Source organism: Lepidochelys kempii, chromosome 10 (genome assembly GCF_965140285.1).
Source record: "Lepidochelys kempii isolate rLepKem1 chromosome 10, rLepKem1.hap1, whole genome shotgun sequence".
Classification (NCBI taxonomy): Eukaryota; Metazoa; Chordata; order Testudines; family Cheloniidae; genus Lepidochelys; species Lepidochelys kempii.
In genome coordinates, this window is record NC_136389.1 from 11,443,200 (window position 1) to 11,463,683 (window position 20,484).

The window sequence follows — 20,484 nt, forward strand, 5'->3', positions numbered from 1 at the left end:
TGCAGTGCAGTGGAGTGGCGTGATGGTGCGGTGGCACTGCAATGACGTGGTGTGATGGTGCGCTGGCATGGTGGTGATGGTGCAGTGAACTGGTGTGATGGTGCAGCAGTGCAGTGGCACTGCAATGACGTGGTGTGATGGTTCGCTGCCGTGGTGGTGGAGATGGTGCAGTGGGATGGTGCGGTGGCACTGCAATGACGTGGTGTGATGATGCGCTGGCATGGTGGCAGCGATGGTGCAGTGGGGTGGCGGCGATGGTGCAGCAGTGCAGTGACGCTGGTGTGGTGGCGGCGATGGTGCAGTGGTGCGGCGTGATGGTGCAGTGGTGCGGTGGCACTGCAATGACGTGGCATGATGGTGCGCTGGCGTGGTGGCGATGGTGCAGTGAAGTGGCGTGATGGTGCGGTGGCACTGCAATGATGTGGTGTGATGGTGCGCTGGCGTGGTGGTGATGGTGCAGCGGAGTGGCGTGATGGTGCAACGGTGTGGTGGCACTGCAATGATGTGGCGTGATGGTGCGCTGGCGTGGTGGCGATGGTGCAGTGGCATTGCGATGACGTGGTGCGCTGGCGTGGTGGCGATGGTGCAGTGGAGTGGCGTGATGTGCAGCGGTGCGGTGGCACTGCAATGCGTGGTGTGATGGTGCGATGGCGTGGTGGTAGCGGTGCAGTGGAGTGGCGTGATGGTGCAGCGGTGCGGTGGCACTGCGATGACATGGCGTGATGGTGCGCTGGCGTGGTGGCAATGATGCAGTGGCACTGCAATGACGTGGTGTGGTGGTGCGCTGGCGTGGGTGGCGATGTGCAGTGGCATTGCGATGACGTGGCGTGGTGGCGATGGTGCAGTGGTACTGCGATGACGTGGCGTGACGGTGCGCTGGCGTGGTGGCGATGGTGCAGTGGCACTGCAATGATGTGGCGTGATGGTGCAGTGGCACTGCAATGACGTGGTGTGATGGTGCGCTGCCGTGGTGGTGGTGGTGTAGTGGAGTGGCGATGGTGCAGTGGCACTGCGATGATGTGGCGTGATGGTGCGCTGGCGTGGTGGCGATGATGCAGTGCATTGCGATGACGTGGTGCGCTGGCGTGGTGGCGATGGTGCAGTGGCGTGGCGTGATGTGCAGCGGTGCGGTGGCACTGCGATGACATGGTGTGATGGTGCGCTGGCGTGGTAAGTGGCGGTGGTGCAGTGGAGTGGCGTCATGGTGCAGTCGTACTGCGATGACATGGCGTGGTGGTGAAGTGGCACTGCAATGACGTGGTGTGATGGTGCGCTGGTGTGGTGGCGATGGTGCAGTGGCACTGCGATGACATGGCGTGGTGGTGCAGTGGCACTGCAATGACGTGGCGTGATGGTGCGCTGGTGTGGTGGCGATGGTGCAGTGGTACTGCGATGACATGGCGTGGTGGTGCAGTGGCACTGCAATGACGTGGTGTGATGGTGCGCTGGCATGGTGGCGATGGTGCAGTGGCACTGCGATGACATAGCGTGGTGGTGCAGTGGCACTGCAATGACGTGGCATGGTGGTGCGCTGGCGCGGTGGCGATGGTGTAGTGGCACTGCGATGACATGGCGTGGTGGTGCGCTGGTGTGGTGGTGATGGCGCAGTGGCACTGCGATGACATGGCGTGGTGGTGCAGTGCCACTGCAATGACGTGGCGTGATGGTGCGCTGGCGTGGTGGCGATGGTGCAGTGGCACTGCGATGACATGGCGTGGTGGTGCAGTGGCACTGCAATGACGTGGCATGGTGGTGCGCTGGCGTGGGTGGCGATGGTGTAGTGGCACTGTGATGACATGGCGTGGTGGTGCGCTGGCGTGGTGGCGATGGTGCAGTGGCAGTGCAATGACATGGCGTGGTGGTGCAGTGACACTGCAATGATGTGGCGTGATGGTGCTCTGGCGTGGTGGCGATGGTGCAGTGGCACTGCGATGACGTGGCGTGGTGGTGCGCTGGCGTGGTGGCGATGGTGCAGTGGCACTGCAACGACGTGGTGTGATGGTGCGCTGGCGTGGTGGCGATGGTGCAGTGGCACTGCAATGACATGGCATGGTGGCGCAGTGGCACTGCAATGACGTGGCGGTGAGCTGGCGTGGTGGCGATGGTGCAGTGGCACTGCGATGACGTGGCGTGATGGTGCAGTGGCACTGCAATGACGTGGCGTGATGGTGCGCTGGCATGGTGGCGATGGTGCAGTGGCACTGCGATGACGTGGCGTGTGGTGCAGTGGCACTGCAACGACGTGGTGTGATGGTGCGCTGGCGTGGTGGCAATGGTGCAGTGGGACTGCGATGACATGGCGTGGTGGTGCAGTGGCACTGCAATGACGTGGTGTGATGGTGCGCTGGCGTGGTGGCGATGGTACAGTGGCACTGCAATGACATGGCGTGGTGGTGCAGTGGCACTGCAATGACGTGGCGGCGATGGTGCAGTGGCACTGCAATGACGTGGCGGCGATGGTGCAGTGGCACTGCGATGACGTGGCGGCGATGGTGCAGTGGCACTGCGATGACGTGGCGGCGATGGTGCAGTGGCACTGCGATGACGTGGCGGCGATGGTGCAGTGGCACTGCAATGACGTGGCGTGATGGTGCGCTGGCGTGGTGGCGATGGTGCAGTGGCACTGCGATGACGTGGTGGTGCAGTGGCACTGCGATGACGTGGCGTGGTGGTGCAGTGGCATGGTGGCGATGGTGCAGTGGCACTGCGATGACGTGGCGTGGTGGTGCAGTGGCACTGCGATGGCGTGGTGGCGATGGTGCAGTGGCACTGCGATGACGTGGCGTGGTGGTGCAGTGGCACTGCGATGACGTGGCGGCGATGGTGCAGTGGCACTGCGATGACGTGGCGGCGATGGTGCAGTGGCACTGCGATGACGTGGCGGCGATGGTGCAGTGGCACTGCAATGACGTGGCGTGATGGTGCGCTGGCGTGGTGGCGATGGTGCAGTGGCACTGCGATGACGTGGTGGTGCAGTGGCACTGCGATGACGTGGCGTGGTGGTGCAGTGGCACTGCGATGACGTGGCGTGGTGGTGCGCTGGCATGGTGGCGATGGTGCAGTGGCACTGCGATGACGTGGCGTGGTGGTGCAGTGGCACTGCGATGGCGTGGTGGCGATGGTGCAGTGGCACTGCGATGACGTGGCGTGGTGGTGCAGTGGCACTGCAATGGCGTGGTGGCGATGGTGCAGTGGCACTGCGATGACGTGGCGTGGTGGTGCAGTGACCTGACGCGATGACGGTGCGCTGCCGTGTCGTGCCAGGCCTGGGCCGAAGACTCCCTCCCCGGGCTGAGACCCCGCACGCTCGTTTCAGGGAGGGCCCCGGGGGGGCGTGGCCGGCGGCGGGCGGCACCAATGGGAAGGAAGCGGGAGGGCGGGGCCAGCCGGGGGGGCGGGGGCGGTTCCGCGAACAAAGAGCGAGCGGCCGGGCTGGCGGCGCGGAGCTCGCGCGGGAGGGAGCCGCTCACCTGGGCCGAGCCGGAGCCGGAGCCGGCACCGCCATGCGGGGGAGGGCGCCGCCCGGGAGCAGCGCGGGCCCGGCCGCCTGATTCGGGGGAGCCAGCGCGAGAGAGCGGAGCCGGCGGCGCTTCCTTCCCGCCCATGGCAGCCCCAGGCGGCGGCTGCGGGTGAGGCGGGGGCGGCGGCTGCGGGTCTCGGAGGCAGCGGTCGGCAGGGCCGGGCATGGCGGGGGTCAGCTACTCGCCGCCCTGGTGGGTGAGTCTCCTGCACCGCCTGCCGCACGTCAGCCTGCGCTGGGAGGCCGCCAGCGCCGACTTCCGCCCGGAGGACGCCGAGTACCAGCAGGTGAGGGGCCGCCTGAGGGGGCCGGGTCTCGTCAGTTTCTCCTCCGACGCCCCCCGGCTTGGCGTGCGCTGCGCCCCCCTCCCACGGGGTAGATCCACCGGCTGGGGGGGGAGAGAGAGTCTGCCCTGCCCTGCCCTGCCCCGCCCCTCCCACGGGGTAGATCCACCGGGGGGGGGGAGAGAGTCTGTCCTGCCCTGCCCCTCCCACGGGGTAGATCCACCGGGGGGGGAGAGAGAGAGCCTGTCCTGCCCCGCCCCGCCCACGGGGTAGATCCACGGGGGGGGAGAGAGAGAGCCTGTCCTGCCCTGCCCCTCCCACGGGGTAGATCCACCGGGGGGGGGGAGAGTCTGTCCTGCCCTGCCCCTCCCACGGGGTAGATCCACCGGGGGGGGGGGGAAGAGTCTGCCCTGCCCTGCCCCTCCCACGGGGTAGATCCACCGGGGGGGGGGGGAAGAGTCTGCCCTGCCCCGCCCCGCCCACGGGGTTGATCCACGGGGGGGGGGGGAGAGAGAGTCTGCCCTGCCCCGCCCCGCCCACGGGGTAGATCCACGGGGGGGGGGGAGGAGAGAGAGTCTGCCCTGCCCTGCCCCACCCCGCCCACCGGGTTAGATCAGCCATGGGGCAGGTTGCCCTCTCTGACTGTAGTCTATAATACATCTTTTCAGTATTTTCTCTCTCTTCCTCCCCCCTCCCCCCCCACCAGGAGAGAGGCAGGAAATTATTTAGCCCCTGGAACAATAGCACAAACCCTGAGCTCCTTTGAGAGCATCCGAAGCCTTCCTTCCTCTGGGGGAGGGTAAAACACCAGCCCCTTGGGCCCAGCTGCCAAATAGGGATGTGGCTCTTAGGGCTGGAAAAGGTAACGCTGCCACAGGCTGAGCTGTCCAGGTGAGGCACAGGCGCTGCCTTCTGCCCTGTGGCTGAATGATAAGTACTTGGCTTTCCTAACCGCTGTGCTGCCACTTAGTACAAAATATCCCATCGTACATAGGATTGGAGTGGTGGTTCAGATAGCTCAGCACCCTGCCTTTGCTGGGACTCAGTGAAATGTTCAGTGTCTCTTTCTGAAGCCAGCTAAAATGCTTGGTAGACAGAAGGAGTAGTAGCTACATAGGACCAAGTGTGTGAGGAGATGCTGGCAGAATACTTGTGTCCTTTACGTTGCTTAACGTGTACTTGGGTGACTTGCTGTCTAATTAGAATGATGGTGGAGTGGATCTGTGTATTCTAACATCTGTGTTCTCTGCTGCCATCTTAGACTGGAGCTGCAGTGATTCTACTGCCTTGTTGTGCCACGCTCTTTGGCTTTGAAAACACCATTTTGCTACACTGAATATACTTAGTTCTGTAGGGCACCACAATACCATAATGCATAAATGGGAAGGCATCTAAGCAGTGCTTACATACTGTAAAGAGATACTGCTAGCTAAAAGATTCCTATAGTATCTTTGTTTTTAAGCTTCAGATTGCAGAATTGATTATAGCAAAAACTGTTCTTGGATCTCTCTTTATTTAATAATTAATAATAAAAAAAGTGGGTAGGTGACTACAAAAATCTCTATGAATCTGAGAGCAAAATTATCCTCTGATCTTCAACCTTGGTCTTTCTCATCTTAACTCATCTGAATTTCCTTGGTATGAGGGGAAATCAAGATGTGCAGTGTTTGTGAGGTTTTTTTTTTAAACAAACCCCAAAACTACATATGTCCAATGGTTTTAGCTTGCTTCTGTGGACTGAGGTAGTTGCCTCCTGTAGTGAAACAAGGAGAGTGAGGTATTGAAGAGGAGAAACAAAAGTGTAGGATGGGGAAAACTGTTCTTGAATTATGAAAGAAACACAGTAGTCAGTCACTCAATATATATCTGATATGCTTGTGTTTTTAATAGTTTAAAATAGAAGTACTATTTCAAGTTCGGTATGCTCTGTATACGTTATAAAATACTCTCTCACAGTAGTTCTGTTGAGACTTAGTGTTACAGTGAAGTCTTGGGGTTGGTAAGCCTCCTGTTGTTCCTGCCTTGCACAGTTGCAAAAAGTGTGTGCTAGTTAAGGACTTGTTTTTGCCATTGCTGTATGGCTATTTTAACTCTAGCCAGAAATCGAGGGTGTAAGTTGTGTGTGTTTTGAATGTCAACCCTGCCTATTTCAGTGTTGTTTATGTATAGCGCATAACCTCTGCAGCTCCATGAACAAATGTAAAGATAGTAGCAATATTCCATCCTTTTGCTGACTCTGAATGAAGATGCTCTGATTCTGGAAATGGAAAGACATGTCAAGGATTTGTGTGCATGTGTGCAAAGCATAATATAATACAATAAAACTAGAAAGTGTAACCTGATGGTCAAAGTAACATTGCAATCACTTCCTTCCTCCTGGTTTGAATGCTTGTTTTGTCAGTATTTTGAGCATGAATTTGAATATCCTTTTTGCTCCATTTACAGTTCATGCAGACCTATCTTTTTTTTTTTTTTTTTCCTGCTAAATACAACACAAGTAACTTAACGTGCTCCGTTCTTCATGCACTTTAAGTACTTAAAATATAGGCACTTCTGTTTAAACTGGTTCTTGGAATTTGCACCCAAAAAAAATTCTCTGAGCATATGGTGATGGTGCATTTTCCCCTGCCCCCTAGCTTTCAGTACCTAGAAAGGTAGTTTTTCCTATATTAAATGTAAGCATGCAGTGTAGCAGCTTGTAGTTCTATCAGTGTCCTTGATTGCACTCTACTGAGCTAACTGGAACTGACGGTAATGCTGGAGACTTCATAGGTGCACTCTATCCTTTCCCTCTCCTATCTTTAGTAAGGAGGGACGGGAGAATATGCTTTTATTGGTCTTCTGAGAATTGTCAAGCCACTAGATAGTTAGACCCTTGTCATGAGCTGATATCCACACACTTACCAACAGGGCTTCTGAGTAAATCAGAATTGGAATGGAAATACTTTCTTAAGGAAATGGCATCCTGTTCCTTCATCAGTCTTGGGGGTGGGGGGGAAGGATATTTTCAGTTCCCCAAAATAGACTAATAAAGAGAGGTTTCAGAGTAGCAGCCGTGTTAATCTCTAAGGTGCCACAAGTACTCCTTTTTCTTTTTACGAATACAGACGAACAAATTTATTTACGCATAAGCTTCCGTGAGAACTCACGAAAGCTTATGCGTAAATAAATTTGTTCGTCTAAGGTGCCACAGGTACTCCTTTTCTTTTTGACTAATAAAGATGGTGATCTTGAAAGCGGTGATCTTGAAAGCTGTTCTCTTGTATTCATGCATTTCCTGTATCATCCAAATATGAACTTTGAAATGCAACCGTTCTGTGCTATGTTACAGTAGCCATTAAACATAGTACCAGTATTGATTTAGCCTCTGCTTTTAAGTGTAGTATGGCTTTTTTTTTTCTTTCTCCCAGGTGGATTGGCAAGATCAAATAGGTCTTTCCATGATTAGTGTAATGAGTAAGACACCATTTAGCGCAATGGAAGCTATTTGATGTCTGCTGAAACCAGTGTAATGCTCGTGTGGTTTTAAGTTGAACCCGTTCTGCTTGTCTTTGAGGTCTGAATCCTTCCTGTGTCTATTGGGACCCTAGTGTGTGCACATGTGGAGCTTGTAATTGGTAGCTCTGTTCTGCATGTAATAAGACAGTGCTGTCCTGTGTCTCTGCTTATTTGCCTGGAGATAACTGTGACCAGTTGTGTTCTAGTAACTAGGACTACATCCTTTTTGTCTGAGAACATGAGGGATCCTTATGGCAACAGTGTGACTGTCTGTCTCAACTGGAGGGGGTGTGTGTATGGCTATACCCTTTTGTTGGCTGTTGAGGGCCTCTAAACCTGTGGTGTTGGCTTTTTGTGCGCTCCTACCTTCTGTCACTATATGTTCAACTGACAGGTTAGAACAGGCTGTGTCGGAAGAGGAGAATGGGCCCTCCAGGGTGGATTAGGTTGGTTATTCTTGAAGAGGTTCTCATTTTCTCTTCTGGTGTTACTACCTTAAGTCCAAAGTGAGGCTTTAAATGCTTCACATCAGTTATAGCAAGTTGTGTCTCCCTCCATAGAAAGAGTGGAGTAGGTAACTAGGGGAGAAGAGGAAAGGAGACAGTAGTTGTGCAACTGCTAACTAGATTAGGATGAAGGAAGAGGTTTCCCTCTGTTTCTGGGGGTAGAGGGACTCTGCTTTCATGTTTCTGGTTTCCATGTGTTGCTTTGAGGGTTGCATCTACTGAAATCACTCTCTAGAGCAGGGGTTCTCGCAACAAATTTTTGGGTGGCCTCAGAGTGCAGCCACCAACTCTTGCTGGTGGCCACTCTGACAATTTTTGCAAAAATACTTTAACTTTAGGAAAAACAAATAAATGACACATGTCCAAATCCTTATAATTGATGTAGGGCTTTTGCAGACTGAATTTTAAGAAGTACAGTTTTCTAGTCATTATTGGACCTAAACAGAATAGAAACACAAGGTGCTTTGAAGGTGTGTGTGGGTTTTGTTGTTGTTTTTAGACTTACTAGCTAGCAAGTCTGCTGTGAAAAGTGACATTTTTGTATAATTGTTAATATCACTTTTCACAGCAGATTTACTCAGCTCCAGCAAGCTGGGGGACAAATTAAGCCCTGGATGGGGGGCCAAGAGGTGATAGGGGGCTAGATGAGAGGCAGCGGGAGATGGGGGAGGTGAACCAAGAGCGAGAGCCTGGGGCCCTAGTGCACAGATGGGGACTGGAGGAGGCTGTGAGAGCCAGGGGTGATGTGCGGGGGGTGAGCCTGTGGCTGGGGGATGGAGCCTGCTGCTGCACAGCTGGAGCCTGTTGCCCACCTCCCCAGGGCTTAAGCCTGAAGCCCCAGCCCCATGGGGGACTCGTGCTGGCTGCCTACTCCTACAGTGTTTGTGGCTGCAGGAGGGGACCAAGACCAGCCCCTGCTGGTGGCCCTGAGGGAGGGTTACTCCCTGCCCCCCCCCCCATCATTACCCAAAAGGCTGTGGCTGCAAGAAAAGCCCCTGATGGCCGCATTTGAGAAATGCTGCTCTGGGGCATCTTCTCAGATAGACCAGGTCACTCCCTCCCCCTTGCATGGATCAGTGGGATAGAACAGTTATATCTTGAGTTATAAGCAGTTGTTTCAGCTGTATCCTCCTCCTGAGTCATACTGTAATGTTCCTTTAAAGCTTATTTTGCAGTAAGTCATAAGGTGGAAATGGAACCAAGCCTATGTTGCTTTTGAAGCACAGTACTATCTCAAGTTCCTATGCTTTTTACTGTCTTAAATTTCCAGGAAATGTTCATATCAGTGCTGTCAAATTACCTTTGGATCCAGCCCACCAGATCAGTAAGGTTTCTTTGCAGCTTGTGCTATTGTCCCTGACTAAAGCAATTTAGGAATGTAAAAGGTCTTAATTTATTTGCCCAGGTGACCTGAGTGTTGTGCCACCCAATTTATGGTGCTGAGAGTAGAGCTTGCCAGAAGCCTCTTTCAGGAATGTGATTCCTGATGGAAGGATGAGCTGAAGTCCTAAGAGGCTTTTTAACACAGCAGAGCTGTTCCTAATGGGTTGTCCTAGGAGTGACTGCTGCTTGGTACTGAAACTTCCCTTTTGATGGTGTTAATAGTAGTTGTTAACGTATTTTACTATAACTGTTCTTAACTCTTGTAAGCACTTGGATGTGTGGTGTTTTATAAATAGACTTGGAAGGATTAGATTTTGATTGGTAATGTTGGCAAACATGGATTTCACCACACATGCACATGCTGACATATTTCCATTGATTGAAATTTATAAGTAGGCAACATAAGAAAAATGCTACTTGAGAACTAATTAGAATTTGATTTAAGTAGATTTACTTTCTATATTTTTGACATGAGATGTTGACAATTTGTGTATTTTAACAGTTACAAAGCTTTAATTTTTTGAATCTCAATGTCTACTAGTGTTTAATATTGTCTGACTGCTCTATAATTTCTGACAACTTTGAACATTAAAATTTATTTAGCATTTATCAATTAAGAAGTCTGCTAAGCCTATATATGGACAAATAAGGGCTATGAAAGCTTACTCACAGCTTTATCTGTGTGCCTTAGTCATGACCTCAATTTAGGTCTTGCAGAAAGCTGATAAAACATCTCTGAATCGCTGCAAAATGGCGAAGTCCTCTGGAGTCTCTTTTATACACTAGACCCATTTCACTTGTGACTAGATTATTTTGCACCTCTAGAGCACTTTGTTCCAAAGGTATCTAACTACAGCATCATAGGCTTTGTCTAAACTGTTTTTCCCCCCCCCCCCTTAAATTCCACTATTACGCCCCTCTGGAAAGGGGCTAGAATAGACAGCAATTGTGGTGAGGCCTAGAATAGACAAAGTACAGGCAGCCTCTGGCATCTGAATAGTCATGTCACTTACACCTGCTCTGAACAAGGTTAGTTGACATGTTGATTAAACCATTGGTAGCTGGTTTATGCCATTCTTTCCGCCACTGGTGGAGTTGAAGTGATGGTGGCACTGGGTCTACACTAGACTAATTCTCACCATTGGGGGCAATCCCTACTGTGATGTCCCCTAGCTGTTCCCTTGGGTATACCTCCTCCTCTACCAGAGCTCTTCTGTTGTAGTACCATCTCTCAACTCTGCTAGTTAGGCTAGTGATCAGCTTGCTGTACTGTGATTCTGGAGATGAAGGACTAGCTTGGTGCTACGTTAAATTCCACTAATACTTCACTTTGGTTTGTAGACTTCAGTTTAGTGCATGGTTTTTGTGTAGATTTGGGGAGGAAGTTCAGCAAGACTGATTCCATCTGGTACTTTCTGGCTCTACAAGGTCCTTGCCCTACATGTAAAATTTTTTTTATTTTTTATTGAGTATTTCTTGGATGGAAAAACTCAGTACAGACTAAGCTGCCAAAGAACTTGGATTAGAGACAATGTTGTAGAACTTCCTCTACTGTACTGGTGTCTCACTCCAATACTGAAACCCAAGAGCATTTCTGTAAATTCAAAACACGTGGAGTTGGATGATGTGTTCTGCTCCAGTTACCAGTTGGCTCAAAATAATAGGGTGATCTTTCTCTTTTGGATGGGTTAGTCTTGAAGTTTCTTTCAAGGCTAAATGGCCTATTTTTTCAGGTCAGGTCTGCTAGCCTGAGATAGCATTAATTCTTTTTTATAGTATCAGGAGAGGCTGGGTTGTGGGAGGTTTCTGAGTAGCAGCCGTGTTAGTCTGTATCAGCAAAAAGAGCAGGAGTACTTGTGGCACCTTAGAGTGTCCTTGAGAGTCCGTTGTTGCTCTCCAGTGAAGCTAAAGTTGCATTTAGGTCTCTCAAATTGGTGATGCCTCCCCCAGTTTCCCATGGCCTAAAATTGAGTAGCTATTATGCCTCCGTCAGCAAATGGATATTGCAGCCTGACCTTGTCATTCTTTGTTCAGACAGGGGTGTGGAGGTGGCAGCATGGTGTAGCAACATAACGTACTCCAAAATGCGAACACTTTATTTTAAGTCTCTCTAGCAAACCATGCAAGTGGAGTTTGTGTGGACTGTGCCTTTAGCCGGGTAGCAACATCTGGTATATAGGCAGGAGAAAGTGAACTCTTGCCAGCTTTCTGTTTGCAGGGTCGCTTGCTCACTGATCCAGGCTGCACTGCTGCATTTTCGGTTAGTCCCCTGAGAACTGTCTGTCTGTTGCTGGAAACAACAAACTTCTGATTAGAGGGTAAGCTAATCAGAACAACAGTTGCTGAGAAAATGCATCATTTTAGTAGACCATGGTGCATGCAAATGGCTACTTGGCTAGAGGAAGGTCTAACTCTTGGCCATCTCATCAAGGCAGAATGTGGGATTAATTTTAACTTTAGTCTGGAGAATGCACATTCTCTTGCCAGTGCTGTTGATCTCTGGTTTTAGGAAATCTTTACAGAGCATGTGTCTGTTAGACAGTATCCTGCTGGGTCTTAGCTGGAATAAAAACCTAAGTTAAAAGCATTAGAAGTCAAATCAGCTGATCAGCCATTGGCATTTTGACGCTGCTGCTTGTAAACTTTTTGTGTTCGTGTGGGGGGGGGGGCGGAGGGTGAGAGAACCTGGATTTGTGCTGGAAATGGCCCAACTTGATGATCACTTTAGATAAGCTATTACCAGCAGGACAGTGGGGTGGGAGGGGGTATTGTTTCATGGTCTCTGTGTGTGTGTATAATGTCTACTGCAGTTTCCATGGTATGCATCCGATGAAGTGAGCTGTAGCTCACGAAAGCTCATGCTCAAATAAATTGGTTAGTCTCTAAGGTGCCACAAGTACTCCTTTTCTTTTTGCTTGTAAACTGAAACCCTTTTTTTTCCCGCTGGAGAGACTCTTGCAGAATATGGTTGGTCAGGCTTTATAGCCTTGTACCTGTCTATCTGGTTTAGGTCAAATTTAAGGGTTAAATCTTTTTTTAAAAAATTCACAAGAAACTGATGCTTTATTTATAAATCCTTTAGTCGTGTTTCTGCACTGAGCTGCTTGCATTTGTCTTACCAGTTCTGTTTCCTTGCTGGAGTTTAAGTAGGTGGTTATGCCTATAGTGTAGGTGTAGTTCTTAAGCAGACAGCTGTCAAGTGTTGGAAGAGGGTGGTGTTGTTGGTATTAATTATTTGGGCTTCAAAATGCTGAGAGTTCCTGAAATGGTCTTCATTTGCTTGACCTGGTGAATTGAACATAGTGCACTTATCACTTGATTTTCTGTATACCTAGAAGGAATCATGCCTGTTGCTGTATGTGGGGGTGTGTGTGTGTGTGGTGCTGCTTTTTTAAATTTTTTTTATTTTTTTGATTGGGGAGACGTTGGGGGGGCAGTGTTGCTTATTGATATAAATCATCTCCGTTTTCAGATTGGAGTATGGATGGATATAAATATTCCAGTGTTTCGAGGTGGCCTTATTTCTCTCCCTCTTTCCCAGGGCAAAAACTGAGGATGTGGATAGTATTATATTAGGTGCAGCTCACAAACACAATTTCAAGTTGCCAGAGGACTCTTGAATCTAGCTTTGAAACTGACTTCTGGTGTCAGACGATGAGTGGATGGCAAGCAGAACTGATTCTGCTCTTCATCTTTTGCTGCTTTGTCTTTCTGTGGATGGCATTTTCTCGCCTTATGTCTTGTGCAAAGCCCTTGTTTAAATGCTAACTTTAAGCCAATAAATCAGCACAGTTTCAAGCAGAAGCTTGTATGGCATTTTTTAATAGACTGACTTTTGCATGCTGTGAGAGTGAGAAATTCTCACCCAGAAGAATATATCCCATTAGACATGACACTGGAGATTAAGGGTGGGAATCTAGGTGGCTTTGCCCTAATTAATCCACAGCTTTGAAATGTGTGTTAAGGAGCTGTGTACAAGGATTAATTTCTTCCTTCCTTGTCCCTTATTACTAATGCTTGGGGTCATAGATTTCCTTTTGAATATTGTAAACATAGAGGATTAAGTCTAGTAGCTTCCTTTTCATTACCTGTGTGCAAAAGGTAAGGTCCTGAATTACTGTCTTGTGCTGCCTGTGTTGTGGTGGAGCTTGCAGTAGTGTGCTGTATGTCATTCCAGTCCTGGAGTCCATCAGAAATTACAAATGGCTATGGCTAGTGGGGAAGGAAGATAGACTTGAAGGCCAAGGGTGTAGTAATGTTGGCTGAGAAACCTATTAGTGCTCCTTAAATTGAGATACAGTCAGTTATGGCTGAGGAGGATTGTGGGTGACTAATTTCTACAAAGGGCATAAGAATGAGGTCTTGATAGCTGCTAGGTCCCCTGCCCCCATTCTTGTTTTCCTGTTGGGTATTCTAGTATTAAGTGGAAGTTGCAATCTCCAGTCCTGCAGCTTGGGTGGGTTTTCTAGTAACGGTGATTTGAAATACGGAGGAGCATGGCACAATGTGCCTGGGTTTGTGCAGGTTTTGGTTCCTTAGATATCCAAACATCTGAGCTTCGGATTGGGTTTTTAACTACTCTGGAAATATCAGGAATGTGGAATCTTGTCTTGCCTTCCCCATCTTTCTGAAGTTCTCCTTAAAAAGACCCATATGTGAACTGGAGGCTCTCTGCCCTTCACTGAAGAGAGAGGGAGAGGTTATTATCCAGCAGTTGGTTTAGCTCTGAGTTTGACCTATGAGCAAAACTCAGTTTGACTAAAAATTGGCTTCCCCTTAAGTCAGATTTCACTCAGTGTTTGATGTCCTCTTATTGGACACATCTTATTACTATTTCTGCATAAGATCTTGGGGTTGGTGACTTCCTGTCTTCAGTTTCCACACTGCAGAGTGTACAAGGTACTGGTGCTCCACACAGGACCAGAAGAGAAGTCACTTCAGCACTGTGATAGATGGGGAGTGTCACAGTTCAGGGCAACTGCAAATGTAGTTCCCCCTCAGTTGCCCAACAAAGGCACCCGCTCTCAGGCTTCCAGCTTCCCAGCTGTTGCCTTTCTGGAAGTAGACCTGTGCGCCTCTCCCTTCTGACTGGAGTGTTTCCAGGCTATACAGTTCCCTGCCTTCACTGTCCATCACAGCACACACAAGTTGCCCAAGGACACTGCCTGTTTTCTCTTCAGAGATGGTCAACAGGTGTAGTTCCTTCCATTACAAGATACCCCACGTGCTGCTTGTGCAAGACTACTTTATTTTTAAGGTAAATAGCATGACAGAGAATTTTTAACCATTAAAAGAAGCAACATGTCTGCTAATACGCTTACCAGAGTTCACCCTCATGTAGATGCTAGCAGGAACAGTCCTGCAACCAACTCATTTAACGGGCTTCCTTGCAGTTACCAGTCCAGTTCAGAACAAGTACTCAGTCTTATGGGACCTCAGTATGCCCAGCCCTTTTCAACACTAGCCAAAGCACTGGGACCCTCCCTGGACCAGAGGACCTGTCCAGTTGCTGGATCAGGAAGGCCATGAGTCTCTCCTTTTTCACAGGCTGTGTGTCACGTTCTGTCTGCTACAACCCACAGGCTTCAGGTGACCTAACTGCCTTCCTCCCCACAAGAAAACCTCTGCTAACTTGTGCTTAATGCTGCAAGGATACTTTTGCTGCCAAAAACTTATATGTTGTTAACTTTCATGTTTTAAATACTGAGCTCTAAGAAGCCCAGTTCAGATTCTTGCTCCAATTTCTACTTTTATTTAAGTGTTGGGATACAGTGATATGAAGCCAGGTGGATAGCACGGATGCATTACAATAAGATCTTTTTGTGATTATGCGGTGGGACGTTTGAATGGTGCTGACACTGATGCAAATGGCACATTATCTGTGTTCATCAGCTATAACAAGTCAGAGCTGCTAGCTTGATTTTTTTTTTTTCTTTCAAAGAAACATGATTTGCATGTTTTGAAAACAATGAAGAGGCTTTAAGGGTTCATTCAGGTAAGTGCCCCTTCAATAAACCGAACACTGAATCCGGTTAATGCTGTCCAATACTTAGTATTGCAATGATTATTTATAGGTTCACATGAATCAACATCTCATTCAAATTAGACAACTGTCAACTCCAGTTGAATAATCTGAGTAGCAGTTATTGATATGATCCCAAATGCGAATGTTATGCAGATTGCCCTAGCTGGTGCAATAGGGGATATTCCTCAAGTTTTATGTTGGAGCGGGTCCTTTGGTGAGGCATGGAGACTAGGGATGAGGAATAATACTTCTTCCTGGGTTACCAAATCATGCCTAGGAGTGCACATCTAATTTCTCATCTTCTAGAAATGTGGTATGGAAGTTTCATTCAGTTAGTGTATAAGCCATTCTTATGGGATGGACTAATATTGATGTTCGTTTGTCCCTGCTGTGTGCACAGAGCACTCCTTTTGGCCTCCAAAATGCTGCTGGTCATGCATACTGCATAGACCTTTAACAAGCAAGCCTTCCATTCAAAGTTGGAGTTGAAGTTGAATTTCATTCTGAAGTTTTAAGTTGAAGCAATTCAACTTCTCTTAACTAATAGTGCTTCCTCATGGGAGAGGTTCACCTGAACACTTATTGGCCTACATGTACAATGTGATGCTTGTTCAGACAGAGTGTATGTATGTGAGAGAGAGAAGCACCAAAACCACAAAAGTGGTTATGCTAAAACTGTGAACACATAGTTGCACTTGTAAATTCATGAATGATCCCAAACTGACTTGTTTAGATTAGCTAATTCTCTGTTGTCTGCCCCTTGAAGATTCATGATTTTAGTAAATTACAAACTATAAAAGCACATCTAATAGTGGGGCATGGGGTTATGATTTAAATATACCATCTGGTTGAAAGTATAAAGCAGCACTTCCCAACCGTGTGTGCATGCGAGCACACTTGTATACCACTGTTGCCTCAACCTCTTCCTTCCCTTTAATGATTTTTCCTACTGTCTTCCTCTTATTTGGATGTGTGCTTTGGTCATCATGGTGTTAGTGGCTTCTCCTCACCCCTAGTTCCTTGGTAGGTTACTGTGTAGGCACTAGCTGCTATACATGGAATTCTGGTATGGTTTCCTAGAAGGTTGAGTGCCCTGGTAAACAAAAGCGGCTTGCTGATGTTGATATTAATAGGTATTTGCATCTTGGCTGAGCAGATAGTAAAGTGCTGATGTTTGAACCACATGCTTTCACTGACTGAGGTCTGTAGAAGTAATGCAGATTGGAACTGCTGGCCTGTCCTCTGTTGCATTCAACTAGCTTGCAGTTCATAAAGAACTATAAAACTTTCTTTTCCCCTCCTTCCTTGCCTTCTTCCCCCCACCCCCCTTCAGAATCCTTCATCTTTAAAGATAGACTGACTTTCTTGTGGGTGAATGTGACTATGGTCTGGTTGGTTGGGTCACAGAAACCCCCTTGGGACTGCCACCTGATGTGCTGAGACTACCTCTAAACCCGTTTTCCCTGGCAGCTTGGGACTTCAATGCCCTGCCTGGTTGTTCCAGACACACTAGCCTGCTACAAACACAGGCCCAGGTCTGATCCACGTCCCCCAAAAGCTGCAGGCTTAATTGAAAACAGCTTAAGCAGTGCTCCTGTCTCCAACACCCAGATATCCAGTTCCCAATGGGAGCCAAATCAGTTTTACCCTGTATAAAGACAGGTTTCAGAGTAACAGCCATGTTAGTCTGTATTTGCAAAAAGTAAAGGAGTACTTGTGGCACCTTAGAGACTAACCAATTTATTTGAGCTGTAGCTCATGAAAGCTTATGCTCAAATAAATTGGTTAGTCTCTAAGGTGCCACAAGTCCTCCTTTTCTTTTCACTCTGTATAAAGCTTATACAGGGTAAATTCATAAATTGTTCACCCTCTATAACACTGATAGAGAGATGCACAGCTGTTTGCTCCACTAGGGATTAATTACTTGGTCTGGGTTAGTTAACAAGTAAAAAGTGATTTTATTAAATATTAAAAAGTAGGATTTAAGTGGTTCCAAGTAATAACAGACAGAACAAAGTAAGTTACCAAGCAAAATAAAATGAAACACAAGTCTAAGCCTAATACAGTAAGAAACTAAATGCAGGTAAATCTCACCCTCAGATGTTCCAATAACCTTCTTTTACAGACTAGACTTCCTCCTATTCTGATCTAGCAATCACTCACACCCCTGTAGTTATTGTCCTTTGTTCCAGTTTCTTTCAGGCATCTCTTTGGGGTGGAGAGGCTATTTCTTGAGCCTGCTGAAGACAAAATGGAGGGAATTCCAGGGGCTTATATAGTCTCTCTCTTGTGGGTGGAAACCCCTCTCTCCCCCCTGTGTAGAATCACCACTACAAGATGGAGTTTTGGAGTCACATGGGCAAGTCACATGTCTATGAATGATTCAGCTTTTTGCAGGCCTACGCCACTGTTTACATGTTAGTTTGAACCTAAGGAAAGCTTAGATGTGGATTGGCGTCTCCCAAGGTCCATTGTTAGCGAAGTACTCCCAATTACTTGAATAACCCCTTCAATCTGTTGACCAAATCTGCCCTATGTGCTTCTTACAACAAACATTCTAAATACAAGCCTAAAGCCAACGCTCATAACTTCAGATATTAAAATGATACATGCATATGACTAGGATGAATAAAAGCAGTAGAACATAACCTTTGCAAAGATATGTTACATGGCATATCTAGTATAAAACATATTCCAGTTATGTCATATTTACACTCATAAGCATATTTCTATAAAGCATTATGGGGTGCAACATCACATATGGCAAGAGGATTTTGGTGTATATTGCTTTTGCAGGCAGGCTCAGTCAGAGGAAGGGTGGGATATGACTGGCCTCCTGCTCTTCCCTCCCCCTTGTACTGCTGCCAGGAAATGCTGAGAAAGTTGAGAGTAATAGAATTCATGAAACTCAAGCTGTGCTTTAGGAGAAATCTGTTTTCAATTTCTGCCCGTTCTCTGTGAGCCTCAAGCTGAACTGAAATTGTTAAAGTTGGGTGGGGGAAGGGTATCAAATGAATGAAAGTAGCAAAGTCAGCATTCTGGAGTGCCTATTACACAGTATCTAGCTGCTTCTGCTGCTCTGTATTCAAAGGCTGCTGGTATGTGTTTTGTAACAGCTTCACAACGCATTTGTATTCAGCTGCATAAAAGGTGTTGGCATTCCCCTGCCACGTTTGATCTGACTGTCAGTGGTCTGAGTGACAGTGTCTAGGGCGTGTCAACCAGAGTGTGATGGGGAACATATCTTGCTGTTGGCATCTGTTTTTTCCCCAGACTCTCCTCCTGTAGTGTCCTTTCAGCACCCTGATTATTAAGGGTGAGAGCTACAATGATAACTAGAAAACCATTGGGGAAATCCTTTGGCTCTTTGCTCCCTCGCAAAGAGCATGCATATAAATATTTGTGTGTGTGGTGGTTCAAATTAAACAGCACAGCATGTGTGCCAATGCCTAGGAACACTGAAGGTTTGATCCAGGCTTTTAATCAGATTTGACTTAGCTTTAAAAGTAAATAATTCTAGCTGTGTATAGAAACTAAGGAAGAGACTGGGAGTGGTTGGTGACTGACCTCTGATGACCTCTTGCCTCCTGACACTGAGTAGTAGCAGAAAGAGCAAAGGGTGGAGTACCTTCAAACAAGTCTTTCATGGGATGTGCAATCAGCTAGTCCTCAAATATAAACCCAAGGGACTTTAACATTTTTTTCCTACTTAGAGTAAAAATCATCTGCCAAGTTTGGTGCTGACAGTTATAGCTATAACTTTTAGTTGCCTTCTATAAGAAGGTTCCCAACAATGGGAGTAACAACTTAGTGTAGAAAAGTTTCAGAGTAATAGCCGTGTTAGGCTGTATTCACAAAAAGAAAAGGAGTAATGGTGGCACCTTAGAGACTAACCAATTTATTTGAGCATGAGCTTTCGTGAGCTACAGCTCACTTCATCAGATGTAGAAAAGTGTAGAAAAGGTGTTGTCCTGATTGACTTTAAAAGTGAGTGTTTTACTCTGAGGTGGAAGAGTGGCTGGCTGGATTTTTAACTTCTCATCCAGTTACAGTACAGATGGTAGCTACTTGATTCCTTTCCCTATAGAGGAAGCAAATGCAAAACAATGGGACTGTTCTGACTGCCCTCTAAACTAGCATTGGCAGCCTCTCTACTAATGCTACTTTGATTAGAGAAGGATCTGTGGGAAATGTTAGGAAGATCAGCTGTGCGGACAATACCGAAGTGATATCTGGTCATTGTTCTATTCAGACAAATCTGATAAATAGGCCTATTCGTGCCTTAAGTGCAGGAAGTCTATTGTGAAATCTGGTAATACTCTGGGAATGGGTGGTGCGGAGACGCTACAAAACTCATTATGGATGGAAATGTCTGAACAAAAATCAGTTGTTAGAATGTTGACATTCCCCTGAAACTTTAGTTCTATTACAGTGGTCAACTTGGTTATTTAGTCCCATGTATCTTTGCCCAAGCAGAGTGGAAAGCAACGAGAGCACAGATAGCGAGAACTGTTTTTGTTTTGTTCCTGATTTAGTAGAGTATCAACTTGGATAAGAGCATGTTTTGTTTTGTTTTAAGAAAGGCTGCAGGACCTTGGCCAAAGATTTGTTTCCTCTGACCAGTCCATTTATTAATGTAATAAGGCTGCCCACTTCTGCAATCTCTTGTTGGACTACCACTAATTCAGAAGTCTGAGTAATTCACAGCTATGGGAGGTTACATTTTCTTTTTCAGTGTCTAAAACTGAGAATTCTCTGTGGAGCACTCCTAGACTGATCTAGGTCTAAGATTTTAGTGCACGTGTGGCGACTTCAATAACTTGACAAAGTGGACTCAATCCTACTAACTGTAGTGAGCAGCCTGAACACCACAATTTTAAAAGGTTAAAGTGATCACCTTTCATCCAGAAAGGACCACTGTGGACAGAATTCATGGTGGGCATGAGAGAGAGATTGGAATATCAAAAGTGATGGTTGATCACTGCAGGCATAGTATTTTAACAGGCTTGCCAATGAAACTAACTGCTGGTTTGAGCTTTTCTATCTTGTCCTTCTGCAAATTAAAGGAAAAATATATTTCAAACTTAGGCTCTTAGGAAAAGCATATTAAACTCTTTCACAGTCTAGGGCTTATCCTCAATATTAATCTAAAATATGTCCCGTCCCCTTGCTGTCGAGGCAGTTGTTGAATGGACGTCTGCTGCACCAGGATGGACGGATATGCTCCCAATGTGTGCATTTTGGAATGCAGCTCTAGAGCTGCAGTGT

At 47.5% G+C, this 20,484-nt stretch overlaps 1 protein-coding gene across 3 annotated transcripts in view; it reads left to right on the forward strand.

The window, feature by feature from the left end:
* Positions 1-3,394: 3,394 nt before the first annotated feature.
* The window catches only part of TTYH3 (tweety family member 3), a 95,891-nt gene continuing 78,801 nt past the window's right edge, over positions 3,395-20,484 (forward strand). For all 3 annotated transcript variants that reach the window (XR_012161099.2, XM_073361980.2, XM_073361979.2), the window contains exon 1: positions 3,395-3,807. Coding sequence is in view for 2 of the 3 variants with exons in the window: in XM_073361980.2 (XP_073218081.2) it covers positions 3,685-3,807 (123 nt within the window). In the remaining variant the exon portion in view is untranslated. The remainder of the gene's footprint in view (positions 3,808-20,484) is intronic.